Genomic DNA, 27,902 nt, shown 5'->3' on the forward strand with positions numbered 1-27,902 from the left:
TAGCCATTCTATGAGGGAACTCTCGATACCATTAACTGGTGGTTTAGAAACCAGGGTAAGGTGCAAGACAGAATCCAATCTGTGGCAGATGCCCACTGACAGCCCTGACCTTATGTTTGAGATTGAGGGCATCCATCCATGCTTAACATCATATAAACAGCATATCCAAGGAAAACTAGGTCCCCCGTCGGTGAAGTGATGTGAGTTGACAGAGTGGAAGACGCAAGGCGGCCATCTTGTATTTTGACGTGGCGACCCAATTTTCAATAGGGTTCTTCCTTATGCCGAGATACACCCACACACCAGATTAGAAGTTGGTACTTCGCTTATTTTTCAAGATATTCCGCTCACAAGGTTCAGACATACATGGCGGCGGCCATCTTGGATTTTGACGTGGGTTGCACCCACACACCAAATTAGAATTCGGTCCTTCGCTTACGCACGCACGCACGTACGCACGCACGGATGGATGCACGGACGGACGGGAAAACCATAGTCCCCCTTTCGCTCCGGGGTGCGACGGGGGACAATAACCTGGGCAAAAGCCAATTAGGTCAGAGAGATCGGAAAATTAGAGAAAATAATGAGTGTTCAAGACTGCTACAACAATTACCTCCTCACCTTTTCCTTCCCTCCTATCTCACCTCCTCCTTTTGCATGTATGTGTTACATACTGTACATGGTATCTAATTACAACTCCTTTTTTCTAATAAGAAGATGTAAATGCTTCCTTTTGCAAACTTGATAGTTTTCGTTTTTTACAAAATTGAACAAGTTTACTCTGTATCTTCTTTTATTTTGGAAGCAAACTGCATAGTCACCCACAAACAAGTTTGGAAAATAACCTGGAAAAAACTGGGAATTCTTTCACAATAAATTTGTGGGGACTCTGTGAAGGAAAGACTACACGATGGCGGATAACCAGTCCATGCCTGGCTTTGGAGACCAACTTAGAAATTTGATTTGCCCAAGAAATATCATGGCTGATAGTGAGATGCTGGCGTTTGAATGATTGAATTTCCTCAAGAGGATTGTTAAGAAAGTAGATATGAGGGTTTGCCAGACGGTCCTTTTGGAGAGAGATAGTGAGAGTGAGAATTGTCAGGATTGACGGACATACTCCAAGTGTTTGACCAGTTTGTGATTTTGGATGAGATCTGAAGGGAGGCCTGTCTGTCTGAAGGATGAGGGATGTCACAGCAGATTGTGGAGTCATCAGCAAATAGATAAAGCAGATTTTCCAGAGAGTCAGAGAGATGATTGATGAAGATCAGGAATAGGACTGGTCCCAGAAAACTGTCTTGGGGCTATTTTGCCTTGACAGGGAGAGGAGACGAGGAGATCCCACTGAGACCCACACATTGGCTACGAGAGTAGAGGAAGTCAAGGCAAAAGTGCCCCAAGACAGTTTTCATGTGCCATATGTGGAGTTTTCCTTGAATGCCATAAGGAGAGAATTTGGAAAGTAAGGCAGGATGCCAGACTATATTGAATGCTCGAGATATGTCTCGAGAAAAGGCCCTGATCTCATGGCTGACCTTATGGGCCTCCATCCATTGTTTGGCGAATAGAAGCAGCATGTCCAAGATAGAGTGATCTGGTCTCGATCTCAATTGATGATCTGAGTTAAGGCGGCCTTCAGAGAAAAGGAAGGATTTGATGTCAACTATGATAATGGATTCTGTGATCTTACTTCGTATGCGGTTTTAGCATATCCGGTTTTGCACCTTGTTAGCTCACCTGTAACGAATTTCAGGGGAGCTTATGTGATGGCGCGTCGTCCGTCCGTCTGTCAGTCAGTCCGTCAGTCCGTCCGTAAACACTTAGAACTTCTTCCCTGAAACCGCTGAAGGGATTGTGACCAAACTTGGCAGAAATTATATTTGTTGTGTTGTGACTGAAGTTTGTTCACGACATTTTAAAAAATCGGGGTCTAAGGGGGTTTACCAGGGGTCAAAGTGCATGCAGGTTTGACCCCCAAAATAGGAATTTGCTTTTTCCTCTGAAACTACACACACGATTTTGATGAAACTTCACCCCAAACTTCATCACCCATGATGTACCAATGTTTGTTCAAGGCATTAGAAATATTGGTGTCTTAGAAGGTATGTGGGGTTGGGGGAGGGGGAGGGGTTTCCCCCCGAAATAAGTATTTTTTTGTTTGGTTGTTTAAAGTCTTATGATTATGATAGTATGATTCTACATGATGCCCTGTCTTCTAGCGACCATTGAAATTCGTTTAAAATACCTTTATTCGGTGTAGTATACTGTTTATTCTACCAGGTGAGCGCCAGGGATATTGCCCCTATGTTTTATCTCATACTGTGATATTGGCTGAATTCCAAGCAGTTGGAAGATGACTTAGAGCAACTGATAGGGTGAACAGAACAGAAATAGGATGTATGCTAGAGCAACAGAACAGGTTTTTAAAGACACGTGAACTGATGCCGTCCGGTCTAGTTGCAGAATTAGAATTGAGGGTTGCGAGAAACGTTTTATTTTTTCATATACTACCTTTAGACTCATGGAAGAGTGGGGTGGAAGAGGGTAAACAGCCAATGAAGTCAAAGTAGGGTCACAGTTGGATACAAATAAGGGAATGAGTGAACAGGAAAAAGAGAGGGTTGACCAAAGGAAACACAGCATATTGGTTTTCGATAAGTTTTATGCAAGTAGAAGATTCAGATGAAATGCTTAAATAATTAGGTTGCAGTGCTCTTTTTATTTAAAAAAAAAAAAGAAAGTTAAATGGAGGAATAATGGTGTCTGAGTTTTACCTTGACTCAACCGCCCTGACTCGACTTACACACATCCTGACTGTTCATACATGGGATATGTTCCTAGGGGTGAGATTGAAGCCACACTGGACCATCTAAAGAAGCTGGAAAGAGAACTGAGCAACAAAGAACAGATCTTGCGTGATCGTGAGCGCAGACTGAAGATACTAGAGTACAACCTCATGAGGGATTCTGGAGTAAGTAGTCCATAGTCCAATAATATAATTTGCCTGAGGCCGATTAGCTGACGATGGTCACTAAATTATTGAGTTTTTCTTTTCTTTGTCTCCTTTCCTTTCTCACTGCTGACTTGATCATCTTCAGGTGTCTGCAGACATCGATGTTTACAAATGGACAGAAGACGATGTCGTAAGTAGACGTAATAAAGGTGGAAATATTTTTGTTCCTCAACCACTCAAGGGTAGCTTTGGCTGTGTGCTTCAGGTCGTTGTCATTCTGAAAGGTGAACTTCCATCCCAATTTCAGCTTTGTTGCAGAGGGCAGTAGGTTTGAAAAAAAATCCTCCAGTATTTTTCTGTATTTTGCTCCATCCACTTTCCCTTCTATTCTGCCAAGTATGTCAGTCCTTGCTGATGAGAAACATCCCCATAAGATGATGCTGTCACCACCATGGTTCACAGTAAGGATGTTGTTCTTTGGGTTATGTGTTGTGTTGGGCTTGCGTCAAATGTAACGTTTTGCATTTAGGCCAAAAAATTCCATCTTGGTTTTCAAACCACAAAACTTTTTGCCACATGGCTACAGAATCTCCAGAGTGGTTTTTTGCATACCTCAAGTGGGACTCAAGGTGGGCTTTTTTGAGTAATGGCTTCCTTCTTGCCACCCTACTGCACAGGCCAGACTTGTGGAGTGCTTGGGCAACTTTCCCATAAAGATCTGTAGCTCTTTAAAAGTTGCCATTGGCCTCTTGGTGGCTTCTCTGATCAGTCTCCTCCTTGCTTGGTCATCCAGTTTGGAGGGACAGCCTGATCTAGGCAGGGTCTTGGTAGCACCATATGCCTTCCACTTCTTAATGATTGTCTTGACTGTGCTCCAAGGGATATTCAAGGCCTTTGAAATATATTTATACCTATCTCCTGATCTATGCCTTTCCACAACTTTATCCCAGAGGTCTTTTGAAAGCTCTTTGGTGCTCATGGTTCAGTCTCTGCTGTGAAAAGTACTACCCAGCAGAGGAAACCTACAGGAACAGCTGCTTTTATGCTGAAATAATCAGAATCGCTACAATTTAATGCAGCTGTTAACGTGGTGTGTGATTTTGAAGGTGATTGCTTACACCTGAGCTAATTTACAATTGCTATTACAAAGGGGTGAAGGGGGGGAGGTGGGAGAGGGGGGGGGCGGGGGGGGAGGAACACTTATCCAACCAAGATATCTTGTTTTGTATTTTTAATTCATTTTCTGAAATTTGTCGAATTTGTTTTTCACTTGGAAGTTGTGGGTTATGATGTGCAAATGAATGTGGAAACGTCTGATTTTATGCATGTTAATTCGAGGCTAAAAGGCAACAAATGGTGAAAATTTTGAAAGGGGGTAAAAACTTTCTATAGGCACTGCATGTATGTATATATTTATTTATATATATATATATATATATATATATATATATATATATATATATATATATATATATATATATATATATATATATATATATATATATATATATATAGTCATGGCCAAAAATATTGGCACCCTTGCACTGTTTTCAAATAACTCACAATTTTCTCAAAAAATAAGTTGAAATTGACAAAAGTATTTGGCCTCCACAAATCTTTATTTCACTGTTAATATTACAGAACCATTGTTTTTGATTCAGAACTTCATATATCCTTTTAAATCAGAAAAGAAAAAGAAATGGCATTGACAAAATTATTTACACCCCAGACTTAATATTTGTTAGCACAATATTTGGACAAAATAACTGCAGTCAAGCGCTTCCTATAGCCTTGAATGAGCTTCCTACACCGAGAGGCAGTTTGGCAGTTTGACCCACTCTTCTTGTGCAAACTGCTCCAGTTCTCCCAGATTTGAAGGGTGCCTTCTCCCAACTGCTGTTTTCAGATCTACCCACAGGTGTTCAATGGGATTTAGATCTGGACTCATTGCTGGACATTTCAGAACAGTCCAGCGTTTTGTGTTGAACCATTCCTGGGTGCTTTTTGAAGTGTGTTTGGGGTCATTGTCCTGCTGCAAGACCCCTGACCTTCGACAGAGACCCAGCTTTCTGACACTGGGTTGAACATTGCGCTCCAAAATGCCTTGGTAATCTCCTGATTTCATGATGCCATGCACACATTCAAGGCACCCAGTGCCAGAGGCAGCACAGCAACCCTAACACATCACTTAACATCCTCCATGTTTGACTGTAGGGAAGGTGTTCCTTCCTTTGAAGGCTTCATTTTGTTTTCTGTAAACATAGAGATGATGTGCTTTACCAAAAAGCTCTAATTTGGTCTCATCTGTCCGCAGGACTTTATCCCACAAGGATTTTGGCTTGTTCAGGTGTATTTTGGAAAACTCCAGTCAGGCTTTCTCATGTTTCTCTCTCAGCAGTGGGGTCCTCCTGGATCTCCCACCATAGAACCCCTTTCATTGAGTTGGCGACGGATGGTGCGAGTTGAAACTGTCGTATCTTGTGTCTGAAGGTCAGCTTGAATCTGTTTGGCAGTTGATCGAGGTGCTTTCTCCACCATTCAAACAATCCTTTGTTGCAATCTCTGATCAAGTTTTCTCTTGCGGCCACGTCTAGGGAGGTTGGCTACAGTGACATGGGATTTAACTTTCTGATAACATTGTGTACGGTGGACACAGGAACATCAAAGTATATGCAGATGGACTTATAGCCTTGAGATTGTCCATGCTTGGCTACAATCGTGTCTGACCTCCTCAGCCAATTCTCTGGTTTTCTTTCTTTTCTCCATGGTCATTGCGGAACACACAGTGACACAAAACAGCAGAATGACTCCTTTTCTCTCTTCAAACTGGTTGAATGAGTGATTTTTTTTATATTGCAGGCACCTGCAACTCACCATAGGTGAGTTCAATTCCAAAGTAAAGGAGAATCACCTGCTTGAAATTGAATTATTTCTAACAACTTATAAAAGCTGCCAATAATATTGTCCGGGCCATTTTAGGATTTCTGTGTGGATTAAGCAAAGATTTAGTAGTTTTTTCAGCCTTTTTTGTTTTGTTCCACTGCAAACCAAAGAAATACATATGTGGATACCAAAATATTTTTTCATTTCAACAATTTTGGCCACAACTGTAGATATATGGATGCAGGAAATTAGTTGTAACCTAAAGATATATATATATATATATATATATATATATATATATATATATATATATATATATATATATATATATATATATATACATATTTATATACATATATATATATATATATATATATATATATATATATATATTTATATACATATATATATATATATATATATATATATATATATTTATATACATATATATATATATATATATTTATATATATATATACTGTATATATATATACTATATATATATATATATATATATATATATATATATATATATATATATATATATATATATATGTATACAGTATATATATATATATATATATATATATATTATATATATATATATATATATATATATATATATATATATATATATACAGTATATATATATATACAGTATATATATATATATATATATATATATATATATATATATATATATATATACATGTCACGCTACCATATTCTTGTACCAGATGCTCAAATTATGGATTTAGAGTTCTACCTGCAGCATTAAAGTACCAACCCTGTACCTCCATAAAATAGCAGGGTTGGTCAAATTGGGCAATTACAAATGCATGAAAACAAAAATTTCAATATTCATGTGTTACCCAAAATGTCAAGTTTTTCAACTTTTCATGCCAGGAAATCTAGAAAATTTCACAAAAAATACCAACCAGTAATTTACAGTCAGAATCAATTTCTGGGGTTCTAAAGGTTTTTTTCAAGCATGATGTTGGACAAGTAAAGTAAATAAAAGTACCAAAAGAGTTATTGGCTGAGTGCCAAAAAATTTTGACACCTTGCCAATATTCTGTATTTTTCACTTTTTCCTAGCAAATGAGTTGTGACCAGCACTGATTTTAATTGGAATTTATGGGAAACAAACACGCTCATGTTTCTTCTACTACTGCTGTATTTATTATGTGCAGCATAATCTGCATTGAATCTTCAAGCATAATCTGCATTGCAACTGTGCACAAATACTGTAAATCCTCGCCCCCCCATCTGTACGCTAGCCCAAGCTGTCATGCCAAAATATCAAGGCAAAATGACGAGTAGGCCTACATGTATAGAATTTTCACACACATGTTTGGTGAAGCACCATTTACAAGAAGTATGTACACAAGGCTTGACTTATCCATGAAGGACAAGAAATGCATGTGGCATCATACTACTTACACTTGAAAACCCCACGGGATATAAAGTTGGCCGCCAGAAGTGTGATTCAAAGGTCAAGTCATTGTCTTGTGAGCCTAATTCACAAAGTACATACAAGTACAGCATTGTTCAGTAAACGATATTCTTTGTCTAGTATATGAATAAAATATCATGCACACTGGATGCACAGCACTGAGCAGCATGCACAGGTCTTATCAATTGCACAAACTATAATGACTGTCTCAATCATTTTCAGTCATGAGTCAACAAAATGAATCAGATTGTCATATAAGTAGTGGACAGGTCACAACACCCATGTTGCTTCTGCGATGGCCGGCCGGCTTACAGTGAGAGCAGTTTGGCTTGGCACGCTTGCCACCAACAGCAGCAGAGTCACCAGATGGCCAATAAAGGTATATTTCCGGCGGTTTATTGCTGATAAACGATCAATCCGGAAGCGAAAACGGTGAAACACGCGGCGCCGCCTTTCAACGGCGTTTATACGCAGTAGAAGTTTAGCGCATCTGGTACAACAATCTGGTAGCGTGACATATATATATACACACTACCGGTCAAAAGTTTTAGAACACCTCAATTTTTCCAGTTTTTATTGAAATTTACGCAGTTTAATGTCTCAATGTACTCTGAAATTAAGCATAGAACAAATAAACAATTGGAGATAAAAAAAGAAATCATAGAATCATTTTGTTTAACAAAATTTAATTTAAATTTTTGACTCAGCAAAGTAGTCACCTTTTGCAGATATAACTGCCGAACACACTCGTGGTGTTCTTTCTACAATGGAAATCAAATATTGTTCGGGGAGTTCTTCCCAACACTGTTGCACAAATGTGTTGCACTTGTAGGTTGCTTTGCTTTCACCCTTCTGTCCAGTTCATCCCAAACCAGCTCGATGGGGTTTAAGTCTGGAGACTGTGCTGGCCATTCCATGATTTGAAGCCTACCATCTTGTTCTTTTCCTCGAAGGTAGTTTTGACATAGCCTGGAGGTGTGTTTAGGGTCATTATCTTGCTGTAGGATGAACCCCCTGACCAACTAGGCATATACCAGAGCGTATTGCATGGCGCTGCAAAATGCTGTGGCCGCCCTTTTGGTTCAGGGTGCCAGTCACTCTGTGCAAGTCGCCGACTCTGGATCCAGCAAAAGAGCCCCAGATCACCACGCTTCCTCCTCCATGCTTGACAGTTGGTGTCACGCACTGAGGAACCATCCTTTCGCCTGCTCGACGGCGTACAAAAACCCTGCGTGATGAACCAAAGATTTCAAATTTTGATTCATCGGTGCATAAGACCTTCTTCCAGTCTTCAGTAGTCCACTGGCGGTGCTTCATGGCCCAGGCAAGCCTCTTTTTCTTATTTTGCCATCTTAGCAATGGCTTTCTTACTGCCACTCGACCTGTCAAACCTGCAGCTCGAAGTCTTCTCTTCACAGTTGAAACTGAGACTTGCTTACTTCGACCAGTGTTAAGCTGTGCTTGAAGCTGTTGTCCTGTGAGCCACCTATCACGCAAGCTGTTGACTCTCAGAAACTTCTCTTCTGATTCTGTTGTGGCTTTGGGTCTGCCAGACCTCTTCCTGTCAGAGTTTCCTCCAGTTTCCAATATACTACTGCCTGCAGTGCAATATTGTCCAAATAATGCTTCAGAGGGTGTAATAACAGTCTGTTCCAATACTGCTTTTGTACAGACAGGGGGTTTGTAATCAAGTAATCAGCAGAGGTTGGGACACCTGTAGGAATTGTTTGCATCAACTTTCAAGGCTTAATTTACTTACATTGCTGCAGAACAGCTGTAAGTTGTTAACCCATTACTTGTTCCCTGAAGAAGGCCTTTTTTTTAGAATATAACTGTGCAATTTACATTATATTCCCGTTTCTGCTAACCTAAACTTTTTTTAAACCTCGAGCAGTTTACTGCTTACCTTTGTACCATTTCAGGTTATTCACTGGACTTGAATTGCTTAAATTTCAATAAAAACTGGAAAAATTGAGGTGTTCTAAAACGTTTGACCGGTGGTGTGTGTATATATATATATATATATATATATATATATATATATATATATATACAGACTTGGCATTTAATATGGAATATTTTTTTTGTGGGGGTGAACTTACTTTTCTAGATGTCTTAGAACCAAAAGTTCATTGGAATTATGTTGAAATTATTCTAGATTTTGTTAATGTGACCTTTAAAAGAAACAAAAAACACATTTGACATTTCGAAACAAATAAATTGATCCTTGAAAGTGATGTAAATTGATATCGAACTCAATTCATGGACAGTACTGTGTTAAACTTCTGTACGTTTTCCAGAAGTATCTCTTTATTTTGCACATTAGCCAAATTTTTTTTTAACAAAAACAAAAGTTATATTACGACTGCGATTACGGACAGTAAAATTACAGTTCAGTACTTCGTGTAACCCCCACGAGCATTCAGGAGAGCACGTACACGTTGAGGCATGCTGTTCACGAGATTTGCCAAGGTTTGGACAGGAATCGCTTGTCATGCAGTGACAATAGCCTGCTGCAATTCACGCACAGAGGTCGGCTGCTGGTCCAAGTGGTTGATTTAATGCGTTAATTCTGCCCACAAGTTCTCTATGGGATTCATATCCGGGGACATGGCAGGCCACTCCATATGCTCTACACCACAGACAGCAAGAAAGTGTTGGATCATGCGAGCACGATGAGGCCGTGCATTGTCATCTTGGAAGACAAAGTTTCCTCGAAAGGCTGCACGAGCAAATGGAAGCAATGTTTCTTCCAGAATGGCCCTGTACTTGAACTGGTTCAGGTTTCCATTCAGAACAACCAGGTCAGTTTTGCCCCCTGCATGAAAAGCAGCCCAAACGGTCACCCCACCACCTCCAGCTTGGACTCTTGGCACTATACAATCTTTGTTGTAGGCTTCATGCACTTGTCTGCGCACTCGGACGCAGCCATCTTGACGATAGACCAGAAATCTCGACTCGTCACTGAAGGTCACGTGATTCCAGTGTCCTGGCTGCCATTGACGGTGCTCTCTGGCCCACTGCAATCGGCGCTGTCGGTGTTGTCTTGTCAGGCGTGGCTTTCTCAGGGGACGCCTGGCACGATAGCCTGCTTGAACCAGTCGTTGGTTGACTAGCCTTCTGGATACAGGCACATTTGTCAGTTGCTGCCACTCAGCCGTAAGCCGATTAGCTGACTTGGTATGGCCATTGCGGCCTAACCGGTGCAGCTGGCGATCATCCCTCCTTGTGGTTCTGCTGGGACGTCCTGGCCTCGGTATTGGAGTAGGGACACCCCTCTGAGCATTTCGTTTCAGGATCTTTGACACCTGACCTTGAGTGATGCCATACTGCCGAGCAATATCACGCTGTTTCATGCCGTAATTTCGTAAAGCCACCACTCCATGACAAACAGCATTGTCGAGTTGACGGACCCTCTCCAGAGGAAGCGGCAATAACTTTTGGAGACGTGCAGCAGTTGTTTTACACTAATACAGAACGCAACAACCCTTGTATACCCGACTGTGAAGCCAATCATCAAATGCACCTGTCCGTACATTTTGCCACGCCACCTGTGATATAATCCTGTTGTTGACCTCTTGCTGCGGCAGACAATGTGACATGGTTCTTTTAACAAATAAATCACCAAAGTGTAAAAGAAACTCACCAGATTGATATACTGAGTTAAGAAAATAAACCCAAGTCAAGAAAAAAAAAATATTCCATATTAAATGCCAAGTCTGTATATATATATATATATATATATATATATATATATATATATATATATATATATATATATATATATATATATATATATATATATATATTGATATATATATATATATTGATATATATATATATATATATTGATATATATTGATATATATTGATATATATTGATATATGTATATATATTATTCATTTTCAAGTATTGAGCATGGTTTTGGGATTTTATATTATTTTGCCTTTGGTGTGACTCATGGATATTTCTTCTCTTTTAGGCTGATTGGATTTCCCAACTTTGCCACACATGTGAGTATAATCATTTTGTATACTGCAGCATAAATGCTGCATTAAATACATAATTCTATATTAATATTTGGCTTCTTGAGGCATTGCAAGATATTGATTGTGTTGTCCACAATCATAAGGTGTTCAGTTGTGCATCTAAGAACGGTTAATTTTGTTTACTTTAAACAATATTTATATGCTATAAACTTGTGTTTCTGGTGCTATGTCCTGCTAAAGCTGATGGGAATCCTGATCTTGCTGTGTATGCTGAGCTTTTCAAGCAGCAACATATCACAGGCCAGCGGCTTCTTGTTCTCTCAAGGCAGGACCTCAATGCTATTGGAATTCCATTCTTGGGCCACGTCCTGCACCTCAAGGTAAGACATCAAATTGGACTTGCTTTACATTTCTTGTCATATAAAACAGCATCACTATTACTATGTTGTTAATCTAAGTCCCAAAACAGCTCACACTAAGTTTTTTGTCAGTCTTGTTCGCTGTAAAGTAAAACTTTTCATGTTCTTTTATTTGTGGCAATCAACGCTTTTGAAGAATTTCATTACGATCTCAATAAAATGGTACATTCAACAGCAGGTATATAGGAAAAATATTGTACAGGTAAACAGAGGTCAAGGGAAGTGGAGTAAAATAACCTTGTTACATTGTTACATTGTAATTGTAACCCTTTCAAGGAAAGTTTGGATTTGTATGAATTGTACAATTTTCTAACCTATTTTCATTGATGCAGGGTTCTACCAAACTTGTAAAGTAGCCATATGCAAAATTGATAGTGGCATATAATTCTGTCTCTACATTTTGGAGCACATTTGGCATTAAGGTAAATGACCCATCTGCCAGCTGGTTGTTGGTGGTCGTTAAAGATCTACGGCATCATTTGGGAAGAGGAGGCTAGTTATCAACGGTATCTGGACAAATTCAGAATTCCTGCGCCTTAAATCGAGTATCTTTTGCCAGAGGAGCGACCCGTCCAGAATTAGTTGTAACCTAAAATGTTTTTGGATTAGTCATGATATAACTCTCGATAGAGTGTGGGCCTCTAATTATTTTTTTAAAATAAATTCTTCATATTATTATTGTAGATAAGATAGTGTAGCGTAGCATGTTAAATATTTTAATTGTTACAAACCCATTAATATACTACAATCTCAAATAAATTACTGATTTTAATTCAGTACACAGGCTGCCATGAATATATTTACCCCGCACACACGAAGCGAATAGTGGGGCTAAGCAATTGATTCACTTCTATTTGTCTGTCTGATCTGTCTGTCTGTCAATCTATCTACAAACGTCAGTGTATGATCGAGGAATGACTTAATTTCAATTGAATGTTATAGTTTGAACACAATGTGGAACTTGGAACAGAAAACAAACTTGTAGTTTAGCAGGACTTTGGCTCTGAATTTGTCCTGATCGCACATGCGCAGAGAGGAGTGAAGTTTTTTTTTTTTACTCTGTCTGCCTGTCGAGCAGTCAAACAAAATTGAAAATCATTCCAACCAGGAACTTACTGCTTTTAAGGACGTCATAAAGGACACAAACAACAGGCACAAATAACTAGTGTAACGTGTTCAATAGCGGTAAACTGCTCAATTTTTACGGCGTAGCCCATCAGGCAGAGCCGTCTGGAACAGTGTTTGTCAATCCGTATGTATGTATGTATGTATGTATGTATGTATGTATGTATGTATGTATGTATGTATTAGGGTGCATCAAACGCCCCTATGTCAAGAAAACAATCTGTCCCCAATTTTATTTTGTTCCAGTCATAAAATAAAGTTCCTATGCAAAATTTGGTAAGGTTTTGATATCATCTTCTGGGTCCACCTCAGCAAATTAGATTTTGAGTCGGTAGTATCAGAGTCAGAAATTTGACACGCAGCTGTTTTGAGGCCCATAAATAAAAATGAAAGGATTGACCGATTGCTACATACAATAGCTCTTTGGAAAGGTATTATTGTGCTCTGTAGCAATATATAATCATCATAGGGATAGGTGTTGGGTGTTGGTGTTGGGCTAGTTGGTGGTGTTGATTCAAACCCTGGTGTTGGGCTAGCGGCTAGGGTGCCAGCTTAGGATCCTAGGATCCTGGGTTCGAATCCCAGTCGATCGTTGAATTAACGCCAGGGGGGTTGACTCAGCCTGTCATCCTTCCGAGGTCGGCTAATTGAGTACCAGTTCACTGGTAATTCCCTGTTTGTCGTTAAAGGCGGCAAAAAGGGTTGGCGTCAGGAAGGGCATCCGGCCGTAAAACATTGCTTCAAAAAGGGGACCGAAAAACAACAACAACCACGGTTCCCGAAAAAGGCCAACCCCCGCTTGCGGGGAAAAATGGCCTCTAAAGGTGGTTATATATAGGGATAGGGATATAATTCACTTATACACAAATAGTCAAAATCATGATTTTATTGGTATAATCATATGTATTATAGATACCAGAATGATATAATTTTTATTACAGTAGAATCATATATACACAATCTTAGCATTTATCATCTTAATACGAGTACATCTGACTATGGATGAACATGAAAATAGAAACAAAACAAAGATACTGTAGTTTTCATGGATATTTCTGACAGTTTAGTCTTGAGCTGCTCACTTTCGAAGATTCGGTTTCTCCTTGCGGTTGTGCTCAACAACTTGTAGCACATTTTGGTCGTGGTCTTCACTTCTGGCTGCTGAAAGGAAGTCAGAGCTAAGCTTAACTCCCCTTTCTGCAGAGTCATTCACCACATTCAAGGCTTCAACATTAGTCCATGATGTCTGGTAGGCTGCAGAGTTAGTCCATTCTTGAACATCGGTAACTAGAAATGCCCAGTCAAGCTTCAGATGATGAAATAGGTACCATGAATCTGGTCCAACAAAATCAGCCAGAGTGGTCTTCTCAGTCAAGTCATCAGGAAATCTGGGCTTTCCAAACCCAGTACCAAACCGTCCTTGTGGGTTGGTTACTGAAAAATCTAGCTGAACCTCCAGAAGTCTGTCTGCCAGAGCACGGCGATGGTCATGACATGAGGAACAACTGAGCTGAAGAGGGCAAGTGGAACCATCTCTTCTGTGAGGTACCAGAGATGTCGTTTGAAGGCTTTCAGGGCACTTCTTGAGATTCCAGCATTGACAGCTTCATACTGTTTCAGTTTGGAGATGAGCTGCAGGTCATTCCATGGGGCATCGGTGACAGAGGTACATGTCATCCACCAGGAGCTGTATACTAGAGTGACAAACGTGACAAATTCTCTGATCTTTGGCACTTGTTTTTCTGTGGTAATTGTACCTGCTGGAAGATCAGCGATTTGTTTTTCGAAGAGACATAATTTGATTGAGTAGAGGAGCTTCGCCATCCATCTGGCTTTATGCAGTGCACCAGGACGCTTGAAGGTTATTTGATGTTCAGCTACTTCACCATCAAGGAATACAGTACACAGATCAACAAATTCCAAATAATCATCACGTCTTAGAGATTGCTCGGTGTGACAGAGTCTGAGAACATTATTTTGCAGTCACTTGTCAAACTTGTTGCTGCTTCATTTAGTTGAGATGGATCAAATCGTGAAAGTGGTTCATTGAATGTGTGTGGAAACATTTCAAAGTTCTTGTGAAACCTTGAGAAGAGGAAGATATCTGGTGACTTAGATGCTTCAACTTTAAGATCAGTAAAAATGTGCGTAAGAATGACTTCACCAATGTGGTGTCTGCAGCCTGACCACAGAAGAGCTTTGTTAAGCCGTTGTTGAATTGTTACACAAGCTGCACTGATGTGGCCGGTGTTAGATGCAGTTGTGTCAAATGTCAAGTTGACAACATTCTCTTGGCAGTTCCATGATTCAAGTAGGTTATTAGTCAGCTGAGCAATTATATCTCCAGGTTTACGGTCTGTTCCAGGCTTGTAGGATGGAACACCCAGCAGCTTAATATCAGTTTGAGAACCCAAAAGCACAGCCAGGCGTTCTTCAAAAGTGTTTTGGTTAGTTAAGCATGGAAGCAGCTTTGAGTCCCAGTGCAACGTAGCAAGCTTCGGAGGTATCCATTTGTCCTTACAGGTAGTAGCAATATGCTGTCCAATTTTGCGTCTTGATTTATCTGCTGTAGCATATGATGTTGACACCTTCGCTACATCCCCTCCCGTTTCTTCAATAAGAGCTTCTGTGAAAGCAGCCTGTTGGGTTGGTGTCATCTTCATCCTTGTTGCCAGTGAAACAAGACTGGGCATCTTCAGGATGTCATGTGGAATGAAAACTGATGTGCCAGGTCTAACTAAACGATGATGACTTCTTGAGGTTGTTGGTGTGCTTGTTGAAGGTCCAAGAGTTACTTCTTCATCACTGTCACTAATATTATACACAGTGGTTTTTTGTTTTTTTTTGTTTTTTTTGTATACAAGATCGAGGCTCGTGAAAGAGCGAACATTAATCACACAAAGACAAACAGACACATAAAACAAATAACATCGGGAGCGGTAGACAAGATGGGGAGAGGGGGGGAAGGACACAAACACAACATTTGAGAGCAGGGTCCGAGAGACATGGAGACATCGAGAGATCTGTGGGAGGGAGAGGGCTTTGGGGGGGAGGCATGTGAAGGGGGGGGGGGGGGGGGGTGGGAGAGGTATAAACATATGGACACTGCCAGGATTTCCAGGAAAGAAGTTGGAATTTCAAACAAGGTGGATCTGGGGTGAATTAGTGGGGGTAGAAAAGATCAAGGTTTTGGATGGGTGAAGATAAGAGATGGTGGTGAACAGCTGTTTTAAAGACCTGGAGGGAGGAGAGGGATTGAAGGGAGTGTGGGAGTTTGTTCCAGAGGCGGGAGAAAAGAGGAATGAAAGAGTGAAGGTGAGCAGAGAGCCGAGATTTCGGCAGTTTAACCATCAGAGGGTTGCTGGCAGATCTTGTGCGACCTGTAGGAATATTTGGGGGACAGAGCACAGAGAGAGCTGGGGGAGCAAGGCCGGAGAGGAGTCGGTAGAAGACAGAAAGACCACCTACCTGCCTGTGGTGAGTGAGTGAAAGGCCCTCAGAGATAGCTTCATCGCAGGAGATTCCAATGATTTTGAAAGCTTTGGATTCAACAAAATTCCATTGAAGTTGTAGTATTTATGTTGAACTCCAGCTCCATACTTGCTCGCCTCTCTGATTCTTTTTCCTCGCGGTTCACTTTACGCTGCATCTTATCTGCCAACAGTTTATCTTGGCAGCCAAATGTTGCACAGCGATCTGTCTTCATAGATTCCAGGAATGCTAAGTCTTCAGGATTCTTGATGTGAGAACTAGCATCATTGGGCCACAAGGGAAATGTCTCCATAAATTTCATCTCCATTTGATTCACCTTTGTGATGCTTGCTGGAGTTGTTCTTCGGTTGATAGGGATTGATCTAAGCTTGGAATTATCATCTGCAAGTTTGAAAATTTTCTCAATAGCCTTGCGTTCAGAGATGATAGGAATATTAGCCTTGCCATAAAATGGTGTCACTTTCTGCAGTACAAGCTTTGCTGATTCCCACCGAGAGCGTCGTTCAAGTTTGCCATCTTCCGCGTGCCACATGAAACAACGTAGTACTTGTAAATAAGTTGGAAGTCTGGTGCCATTGATCTGGGAATCTTGTTCAGTTATGGCACTTCCAAGACCAAACACCTTGGTGGACTCTCTTGTTGCAACAGATGCTTTCTTTACTGTGCCATCCATTGTTTTATCTGAAAGAAAAAGGTAGTATTAGTAACAATAATGTCATTTCATAATTATGTACAACAAATAAATCAATTATCCAATTTTATTAGAGTATAGCCTAATAATTGTTTTAATCATCTTGTCTAGTTAAAAGATCTCTGTAAAGACAAGATGACTACAACATTCAGGATATTCTTTAATTTATATATTATATTTTAAAAATACTCTTCATTTAGCTTTATATCCATATTTTGAAAAAAAACATTATTTTGACTATTTGTATATAAATGAATTGTATCCCTATCCCTATGATGATGATATATTGCTACAGAGCACAATAATACCTTTACAAAGAGTTATTATATGTAGCAATCAGTCAATCCTTTCATTTTTATTTATGGGCCTCAAAACAGCTGCGTGTCAAATTTCCAACTCTGATACCACCGACTCAAAATATGAAATGGTGAGGTGGACCCAGAAGATGATGTCCAAACCTTACCAAATTTTGCATAGCAACTTTATTTTATGATTGGAACAAAATAAAATTTGGGACAGATCAATCCAACATCTTTTTTTAAATAGTTGGGCGTTTGATGCACCCTAGTATGTATGTATGTCCCCTCAAACGTATACCAATCAGAGCTGAGAATCTGGTCACATGACAGGGGTGATGTGATGTGATTATGTCTGTGATTATGTCGGGTCTCAAGAACATTGGATGTGTGTTCATTTACCAAGTTTCTTGTAGAGAGATCTCCAAGTGGTTTAAGCATTCGAGCAAGCACTCCATTCAAAACCCTTAAGGAACGGCTGGCTTGGCAAGCGCTAGCTAGCTGCTTGGTAAATGAGCACACCTCCAACCCTTGTGGGGTATATAGATTACAGTAGATCTTCACTCAGTTCTGTAAGTAAAAATTACCTCATGGATGTCTGGATTCCTCCAAATTTCTTTGTTTAATGTTATAAGCAGCATTAGCGACTGTTTAAAAAGCTAATCATGTGTGTTTGTGGTTTATAATATTTTACAAGCCTGGCTACACCGCTGTTAGACTTTTGGTCTTGCTTTTCTACAATTTTTTTTAATCTTTCTTTTATGTCAATTGACTTATCAACTTGAACAGTGTAGAACACAAATCACCTTTTTGACACTTTCAAAACCATTCGGTTTAGAAGCATTTGGACAAAATATTACTGCATTTTACATCATTACGACCAATCACATTTGCTGCTTGTAGACCCTGTCCATGTCCTTGTTTCTCAAGACAGCGTGGGGTAAGGTGTTCTATGAACCCTGTAGTTTATACGCCACTCGTACAGATATAAACACTTAATAAGCAAAACACAGTGTCATTGTACCTAATGTATGTCTGGTATTTATTGGAATTCATATCGTGAAATGCACAGTAGAGTACGAAGGACGGCTTTAAAAACAGCACAAAACAGTATGGAAATCTTCTATCTTTTTACCCTTATTTGCCTTATTTAGTTAAAGATATTCCATGCAGCTGCAATCTACCTTAATGCTATGCGCTAAATTTCAGAAAAATATACATACAAGTTTGGTATGTGGTTCCATTATGGAAATGCCTTGTGAATATGTGTATCTCCATCGGTATCCTCCATGATGGCTTGTTCTTCTTCCTCATCAAATCCTTCAGCATGATTTTTGCAGGGAAACAAATTGCTTTTTCTATTTTATTGCATTTAGTTTTTTTTGGTCGTAGCTTAAGCAAATGGTGTTGTTGAATCATAATTGCCGTGTAGCCAATTGATTCAACATTCGTTGCAATGAGTGAACAGAATGCTTTCCAGTAGAATGTCTAGTTCTAACTTTAAAATAAAGTCTGTTCAAATTGATGGAAAGAATGGTCAGCATGGCTCTGTCATTTGCTGAATTTGAATTGGGAGATATTCAAATTGGTGAGAGTCCACTGGATTTAGTGTTCGCAAGAGACAAGTGGAGTTCATTAGAGTTTGATTTGTTCTGTTTATTTCCGCATATGCTTCTGCATCGTATGAGGAAATTGTGACAGCCACATTCCCTTTTGGAAACCCCTTGATTATTCTGGCTTTGTAATCAAAAATTACCATGGTCAGGAGAGTGTGAAAGGAATGTTGCGAAACGCAAAATAGAGCTGTTTGAATAAAGAATTCGGAAGCCGTTTGAATGGCTGTGTCAGACTAATGTGCGCCATGCCCTTGGCAGGATCCCATTAACATTTGACAAAACAAGCTCTCCAAAACAGTGGGAGGTTGTCAGATATTTCACACCTCCTGACCTGGGGATGTTTGTATATGAGAAGAAGTGTACAACTTTCAGAAAATGGCATCATCTTTTGGAATTGCAAGTGAATTGAAAGAGTTTTGTGTTTTCCTTACATTTCAGAAAGCAATTGAAAAACTCTACCATCAATTTCTGGACCACATTCATTTTCCTCCCTTGATATCGGTGGGTTAAAGTCCTTTCAATAACTCTGTCAAGCCAGCCATGCAACAATTGCACTTTGAGAAAGTGAGATGTTTTTAATTGAAAAACAATTTTCTCTAGTCATTTGCCAACTTGATGCATATTGCAAAAAAAAAAGTTAATAAATCGAGATGCGTTGAATGAACAAAAACAAAAAGCAAAAAATTTTGTTACACGTGAACAAAATCCATTGTCTTGATTAATGTGAATAGTATGGACAAAGGACATGTGGACAACTGTCTTGCCTTTCAGGAGGATGAAGACGAAGTTCCATGCATCGCCACGGAGCAGTTTGCCAATCTTGAGTTGGTCTTTGGTTATCATCTCATCCCAAGTCAAAGTCCTACCCAGGTGTGCCAAACAACACAGTCAGGGGCATAAGGAAAATAACCTATGAATGCATGTCATGAAAATGATTCTTTTCTTACTACAGTCTGAGCGAAACGGTATCATTATCGGCCACACGTCTCCGGTGCTTCACAATTTGGTCTCCGTTTTCCGCAGATTGAAGCGGAAATAATTTCACAAATGCCCTCCATGAAAATTTCCATTTTTTTTTCCACCCGTTGCAGATGTTCTTCCTTTTCTCGCTCGATCTCGTTCCTTTTGTGCATGTGACAGCATCACTTAATTGTCCTCATGCAGGAAAATGTTTTAATTGCCTCGATTCCTTTTTTCCCACTGTCCTCGTGCGTGCGCGTTTGGCACGATCTGTGGTGTGCTCCACAGGAGGTCGGCTGCGGCCCGCTCTTTGCTGGCGGAACGCACAACAATTTACCAATAATTGGAGACAAGCTCTTGATCTGCAGCAGGTGCAAGGAACTCATCAACCATTTGTCAAAAATAAATATACAAATACAACTTCCACCTGGAGATTTTTGTCTTTTTTCTTTTTCCCTTAAGCCATAAGAAGAAGGGAAAATTCTTTCTTATTGCTAAAGCAAAATTATTGCCTCTGATATTTTATATCATTTTCACTCTTTTAGTCCTTTTTTCTAAATACCTGTTTTCTAAAAATACCTGTTTCTAAAATGGCTCCCATGAGGTTGCTAAAATAAGACAAAAAGTTTGAGGCAAACCTGTCAGCCGTGGAATAGAAATTATAGGCCTACTTACCGCGCAGTCATTATTGAGGTTGCTTCGTATTCGAGGGTTCCAGTAATCTTGGCTTTTTATGGACCTCGGTGTTTCTTTAATACCTGTGCTCCTCTGATCAAGTTGGCAGGTTAACCGATTTTTTTTTCTTCCTGTGCTCTCAAACTTTTTGGCTAAAGCCTGGTGTTGGCTTAGCGGTTAGGGTGCCGACTTGGGATCCAAGGATCCTGGGTTCGAATCCCGGTCGATCGCTGAATTAACGCCAGGAGGGTTGACTCAGCTTGTCATCCTTCTAAGGTCGGCAAATTGAGTACCAGCTCACTGGTAATTCCCGGTGTGTCGCAAAAGGCGACTAAAAGGGTTGGTGGCAGGAAGGACATCTGGCCATAAAACATTGCTTCAAAAAGGGGACCACGGTACCCAAAAAAGGCCAACCCCTGCTTTGCGTGGGAAAAAAATGGCCTCGAAAACGGTTCCTGTGCTATCAAACTATTTTTCAGTTTCCATTCTCTCTCTGTGAAGGTCAATTAACTTTCCAAAAATAGTAAACAGTTTTAAGCAATTGTAGAAAAATTATGTGTTTCAAAACTCTCCAATTCTACTACCATGGGCTTACTTTGCAAAAACCTCTCCCAGGCCACTTACTTTGATGGTAATTGTGAACAACTATTTTATCTTTCATGTTAATTTATATCCAAATGTCTGAGGTCACAGGGTACATACTCGTATATATGTATATTCAGATTTGTATCTCATGGTCTGCTCGAAGGCAGGTTCAGTACTGTAGACTAGACGGATTTCTGAGAAATGTGAATGTTAGGTGCATTTTTGGGTAAAAGTTGGGAACCTCAATTTGTAACATAATTAGGGTATGCTGAATTCGCTTAATCCGGTTCCCAAGCCCGAATTTTGAGTTTTTGACGTTCTAATTAGCATAAACAAAATGGCCGCCAAATTGCCATTTTTGGACAATTTCTTTGAACAAGCATTTATATATCATGTACAGTCACGTGAAAAAGTAAGTACACCCCATGTAAAGTTTTGACTTTTTCAACATATTTCAACATACAGCTATTTGATCTTCATTTCAACAATATTGATAGATAAAGGTGATATAATATAACAAATATCATGAAACATTTACATTTTGTAGTACATTGTATAATTTAAATAAACATAAATGCAAATTTCGTATGTGGAAAAAGTAAGTACACCCTTGGCTCTAATAGGTGGTATTGTCCCCTTTGGCAGAAACAACATCAAGTAGGCGTTTCTTATAACTGTCCACCAGTCTCTGACATCAACTGGGAGAAATGTTTGCCCACTCCTCCATGCAGAATTATTTCAGCTGTGCGATGTTTGAGGGGTTTCTTGCATGCACAGCTCGTTTCAAATCCATCCACAACATCTCGATGGGATTTCGATCCAGGCTTTGACTTGGCCAATCCAGAAACCTCCATTTCTTTCTTTTCAGCCATTCCTTGGTGGATTTACTGGTATGTTTAGGGTCATTGTCATGGTGCAAGGTCCACCTTCGGTTGAGCTTCAACTTTCCGAAAGATGGCCTCACATTATCCTCAAGCACCCTCTGGTACAATGAAGAATTCATCGTGGATTATATGATGGTGAGCTGTGCAGGCCCTGATGCAGCAAAGCTGCCCCAAACCATAATATTTCCACCACCATGCTTTACTGTCAAATGCTGTCTTTGGTTTTCGCCAAACATGTCTTCTGGTACTGTGGCCAAATAGCTCTACCTTTGACTCATCTGTCCAGAGCACATTGTTCCAGAAGTGCTGGTCTTTGCCTAGGTGTTTATTGGCAAACTTTAGTCTTGCCCTGATGTTCTTTCTGGACAGCAAAGGTTTCCTCCTGGCACACCTCCCATGTAGATCAAATTTGTGCAGCAACTTTCGAATGGTAGACTCGTGCACTTTGACATCAACAGTGGCAAGAGCTACCTCTAGGTCCCGTGATGACATTCTGGGGTTCTTCAAGACTTCTTTCAGCATTTGCGGTCTGCTCTCAGGCTGAACTTGCTGGGGCGGCCTGGCCTAAACAAGTTGGCAGTTGTTTGGAATCTTCTCCACTTGTAGATGATCTTCCGGACAGTCGAATGATTGATTTCAAATTGTTTGGAGATCTTTTTAAATCCCTTCCCAGACTCGTAGGCATCTATAACCTTCTTTCTGAAGGCCTCAGAGAGCTATTTTGATCTAGGCATGGTGACGCTGCACACTTCAACAACAAAGAGCAAACCAAACTAAATGTCTGAGGTTTAAATAAGACAGGTTCCTCCAAGATCCTCTCCAACGATGTTCTAATCATTTGCACCTGAGCTGGCACACCTGATTCTAATTTTAGGTATTTTAAGTAGTGATAAATGTAGGGGTGTACTTTCTTTTTACACATGCGAAATTTGCATTTATGTTTATTTAAATTATACAATGGACTACAAAATGTAAATGTTTCATGATATTTGTTACGTTATATCACCTTTATCTTTCAATATTGTTGAAATGAAGATCAAATAGCTGTATGTTGAAATATGTTGAAAAAGTCAACACTTTACATGGGGTGTACTTACTTTTTCACATGACTGTATATGATGGTTGGTGACATATTGAAAGAGGCATTCAAACAGATATTGAAATTGGTCACTATAAAATGGGAAATGGTTTTAATAAGACAATGTTTCATACAACCATTTATTCTAAAATTAAGTGCACATGGCCATGAAGCACAAACATTCAGGAATGTCACACATGTTGTTTTGCCAAACTACATCAAATTCATACAAGGGGTCTGATCATCACTCTGTTGCTGCCAGGCACAAAGTGATATGCACCTCAACTCTGAATAGCGACTTTTGCAGCGTTGAATCTTGCATTGCTTCTGGCATGCACAACAAATCATCTCGAGGCAACTTTCTGGGATTGGACTCGGTGACATCAGAATAGGCTCCAGTCCTGAATCACCACGTTTCCATCTCATTTCCACAGGTGCAGGAAGGTCAGGTATGGCACAATGAGCATTTCTCCATACCATGGCTTGATAGTGTACTCACATCAAATGGAAATGAAGAGCATCACTTGTCGGTGACATTGCTTCTGGTTTACCAGTCTGGGAGAACAACATATGTCGTGCTGAATCAACAGAGGTTGTTCTGTGCACATTATATATTTTGCAGACGAACGCTTCTGCAGATTTGATTGTCTCCTCTGTGAGTTCACCAATGCCAAAGTTATTCAGCAGTTTATTCAAAACTCACAAAAAACCCTCAAAATTCGGTTTGGGAACCGGGTTAATCGAATTCAGCATAACCTAATTATGTTAAAAAGTGAGGTTCCCAACTTTTACCCAAAAATGCACCTAGAAGCTTATACATGGTCTTTTCCCATAAATCTGTCTAGTCTACTGCAGAAACAGTTTCGTGGCGAGGGATTTATTTTAAAGTTGATTGAATTGGGCAAGTCAGTTTGAGCAAGCTTTCTGAAAGTTTATCTTGTTTTGCTTCTGCAGGACTGCAAGTGGAAGATGTATGTGGAGATGGATGGGGAATATCAGCACATCAAGGATGTGACTTTCAAAATCAACAACTCACAGGAAATTATACACCTGAGCCAGGTAATGAAAACAAATTACAAGACCGATAGCCTAATAATGGCGTAGCCGGGCTTGTTTGATACTTTAATTGAAGAGGATAGTATGACCTGGGTGGGGATACTGTTCTCATGCAGGATTAGCAGTTAGGAAATAATGTAAGTACAGTATTCAATGTTTTTTGACTTCAGGCATGGACAGCCGGTTCGTGAATGACTTGAGTAAAAAAACGGCAAACGATGAACCAATAAATTCCACATTCCTGTGCCTCCTTCAGTCGAACGTCAGGCATTGACACCATGTTCTCTATGTTTTCATTCCAAACAGCATCAGTCATCATTTCAATCACAAATGAATACCATAGTATTAATATATCAAAATATATTGTTAAATCACGATTGTAACGAGATATTATCGAAACAGTGAACCGTGGTCATTTGTTCACTTCCGGATTCGGGAGCAAGATCTGTGTCGATCGCATTTCAAAATCATAATTGTATTGAGGAATTTCTGAAACCTCCCACCTAATTTACAACACCACTGGGACCCCAAAACTTTCCACAGAAGATTATTATATTTCCTTTTGGTAAATCATGCAACTAAATTTGTTAATGTGGTTACTAAATGTGTCCTCCTGTCATGTGACCAGATCCTCAGCTCTGATTGGTGCACGTTTGTGGGGACATACGGACAGACAAATGCTGTTCTAGACGGCATTGCCCTACGGGCTACTCCGTAAAAAAAAAAAGTAGATAAAAGAAAAATATTCATCTATCTAGTGTCATCTCATCTTCAATGCAGTTTTGTATAATTAATACAATGACCTATTGGCAAAAAGGAAACCACTAAACGGTTTTTCTAGAAAACTCCATTGTGCAATGATTAACCTCTTGAAGTAGGTTGGGTATATAAGCGGATGGGGTTATATTGAGGGGTTTTAGGTATAGTTTCCTCCAAAGTGTTTATTTATTGTGATATATTGGACAAGGGGCCACATAAAAAGAGTATAGGGGAACTGCAAGGATAAATTTCTTTTGATCTGTCACCCAAGTGCACTCATACATTCCTACCCTACCATGTGCATCCTATATATCCTCACATCCAACCTTTAGGAAATTTGTCAATTTCCTCTTTTGGAAAATTAAAAAACTTTCATGATGAGTATTTCGTTTTAGTAACTTTGTTTCTTTGTACAGTAGATTTTAGCAAACATTCTCTTCACATGCGATATTACTACCCATGAGGTAAGTCTGCTTTTACATGCGATGATGAGGACGACATAGTCTGTGCCTGGAGCCTTCTACATAATAATAATAATAATAATAATAATAATAATAATAATAATAATAGTAATAATAAAAAATCATTCATATCTCTCTTCTCTCTATATTATAAAAGAAAGTTTTTGTTTGTTTGTCTGCGCAAGCTAATCTCCTGAGTGGTGAAAGATAGGAGGAAACCTCTAATACAAAAAATGTCGGGATGGGCTCCGGGAGGTTGAGGCCGCTTCGGCCGGGCCGGGCCCATTTCACAATTAAAAGCTGAGCTGAATTATAGTAGTCAATCTTCTACGGCCGCGAGTAAAAGCTGAATTATGGTAGTAAATTCATTCAAAAGGACCAAAAATGTCGGGACAGGCCCCAGGAAGGTTATTGGCTAGGTGGAGAGGCCGGTCGAGGCCCACCTCGGCCGAGCTGGGCCCATTTCACAATTAAAAGCTGAATTGAATTATAGTAGTCAATCTTCTACGGCTGCGAGTAAAAGCTGAATTATGGTAGTAAATTCATTCAAAAAGAACCAAAAATGTCGGGACAGGCCCCAGGAAGGTTATTGGCTAGGTGGAGAGGCCGGTCGAGGCCCACCTCGGCCGCGCTGGGCCCATTTCACAATTAAAAGCTGAGCTGAATTATAGTAGTCATTCTTCTACGCCGTGAGTAAAAGCTGAATTATAGTAGTAAATTCATTCAAAAAGAACCAAAAATGTCGGGACGGGCCCTGGCAAGGTGATAGGCTAGGTGGCGGGGCCGGTCGAGGCTGCATCGGCCAGGCTGGGCCCATTTCACAATTAAAAGCTGAGCTGAATTATAATAGTCAATCTTCTACGGCCGCGAGTAAAAGCTGAATTATAGTAGTAAATTCATTCAAAAATAACCCGGGCAACGCCGGGTGCTTTCAGATAGTATTTTATATAACCTACTTTTTCCCCTCTTCTTCGTCATAAAGTCACCACTTTTATCTGGGTGAAATTTTACAAGTGGGAACGTCGTTGTAACTTCCACAATCCCCTATCCCAACCTAGGCCCTTATTCTAACACTAGCTGAAAAGTATTTTTTTTAAATAGTTTGGAGGTGGGATTTTCCACCTTTCTTTCTATCATGCACCCCCTATTTCTTTCAGATGTTGTAGTCATTCTCAAGCCTGTAATTGATGTTTCAACACATGCACAGACAATGCCTTTAGATTTGATCAACGTGTACCTGGTCAGTGACAATCTGAATCTGACAGATGTCAATGTGTACCTGGACAAAACCAAATCCCCAGGATACCCATTATGTGCACAACGCTCTGTAAATATGTGTATTGGCCACTGATGAATGGCTTGTTTGCAGCTGCTCTTTTGTGGTCTTCCATAAAATGCAAGGAGTGAACTAGACTGGTACTTGCTTGATAACCCAATGACTCTTCAAACTCTTTCATCATTTCAAGAAAGTTTGATGAAATGACCGTCATGTCTGTTTCATATAGCATTTCAATACAAGGTTCTCTTCACTATTGAAATGATTTTCTCTGTTCTACGAAATCTGGTTTGTTTTTCCATGTAGCCTTCCACCTCATGCCAGACATTCCCCAGTTTTGTTTTGGAAATGACTTTGGCTGATTAAATTAATAATGTTTAATATGATAGTTTTAGTGATAGTTGTGATATTGTATTAATAAATCATATGATAAAGTTATAAAATTAATGTCACATGGTAGTCTGGCAACTGGAATCATTATTAGCATTGGTTTTTTTTTGGAGGGGGAGAAGGTGTGGGGGCTAAGCTTGCATGGGGATAAGCAGCACAGCTTGTGCAAGCCTGAAAGGTGTGAGTACAATATAATCCCAGTTGTTACATCATTATAATGCTAGCTGGCATAATTACCACCCAACTATAAAACATCAGTAATTTTATGCTGAAATTTTCTCAGCTAGGAATTTATGAAAGGTGACATGATGTAAGACTTCTGACCTTCATCTTCCTTTATGTTCTCAGCCTCCATTTGTGATGCAGCGATGGATAGTGGGCATGAAAGAGGGAGAAACTGTCACATGTTCCATCACATACAAGGTTTGCGAGTCAATTTTGATTATTAATACAGTCGAGGCCTCTAAAGACAGATATGTTCTGCAAACCATCGGACTTACCAAAAAACGGACTTAACAAGACTTCTGTTTTGAGCTTGCCAAGGCTTTATAGCTTAGTTTGCTAAATACTGCATAGAAAACATGAAGAAAATAATAATTAATGGGAAAGTGTATGCAAAATTCATGTAAATAAAATGGGAAAGAGAATATACGAAATATAATGGCAATACCAGCACAATTAAACAATAAATAATTCTATAGTTGAAGTGAAGCAAATTTACAAAACTAGAAGCATACGCTCTTTACAGAAGCATCCTGGGAGATTATGTTATCCTTATTCAAACATGTAATTCAAAATACCTTTAGTGGTGTAATTCAAAACACCTCTCACACTGACATTGAGGAATATGCTTC

The 27,902-nt window shown here is 39.6% G+C and overlaps 1 protein-coding gene across 5 annotated transcripts in view; it reads left to right on the forward strand.

Annotated features, from left to right (window-relative positions):
* Positions 1 to 27,902, forward strand: part of LOC137436963 (mitogen-activated protein kinase kinase kinase 20) — a 145,324-nt gene that overhangs the window by 92,505 nt on the left and 24,917 nt on the right. For all 5 annotated transcript variants that reach the window (XM_078786570.1, XM_068131217.2, XM_068131226.2 and 2 more), the window contains 8 exons: positions 2,845 to 2,974; positions 3,102 to 3,146; positions 11,279 to 11,309; positions 11,526 to 11,665; positions 19,363 to 19,425; positions 19,696 to 19,794; positions 24,061 to 24,165; positions 27,397 to 27,471. In XM_078786570.1, the coding sequence (XP_078642696.1) occupies positions 2,845 to 2,974; positions 3,102 to 3,146; positions 11,279 to 11,309; positions 11,526 to 11,665; positions 19,363 to 19,425; positions 19,696 to 19,794; positions 24,061 to 24,165; positions 27,397 to 27,471 (688 nt within the window). The remainder of the gene's footprint in view (positions 1 to 2,844; positions 2,975 to 3,101; positions 3,147 to 11,278; positions 11,310 to 11,525; positions 11,666 to 19,362; positions 19,426 to 19,695; positions 19,795 to 24,060; positions 24,166 to 27,396; positions 27,472 to 27,902) is intronic.

The sequence above is a fragment of the Myxine glutinosa genome, chromosome 1 (genome assembly GCF_964187855.1).
Source record: "Myxine glutinosa chromosome 1, kmMyxGlut1.1, whole genome shotgun sequence".
NCBI classification, from domain to species: Eukaryota; Metazoa; Chordata; class Myxini; order Myxiniformes; family Myxinidae; genus Myxine; species Myxine glutinosa.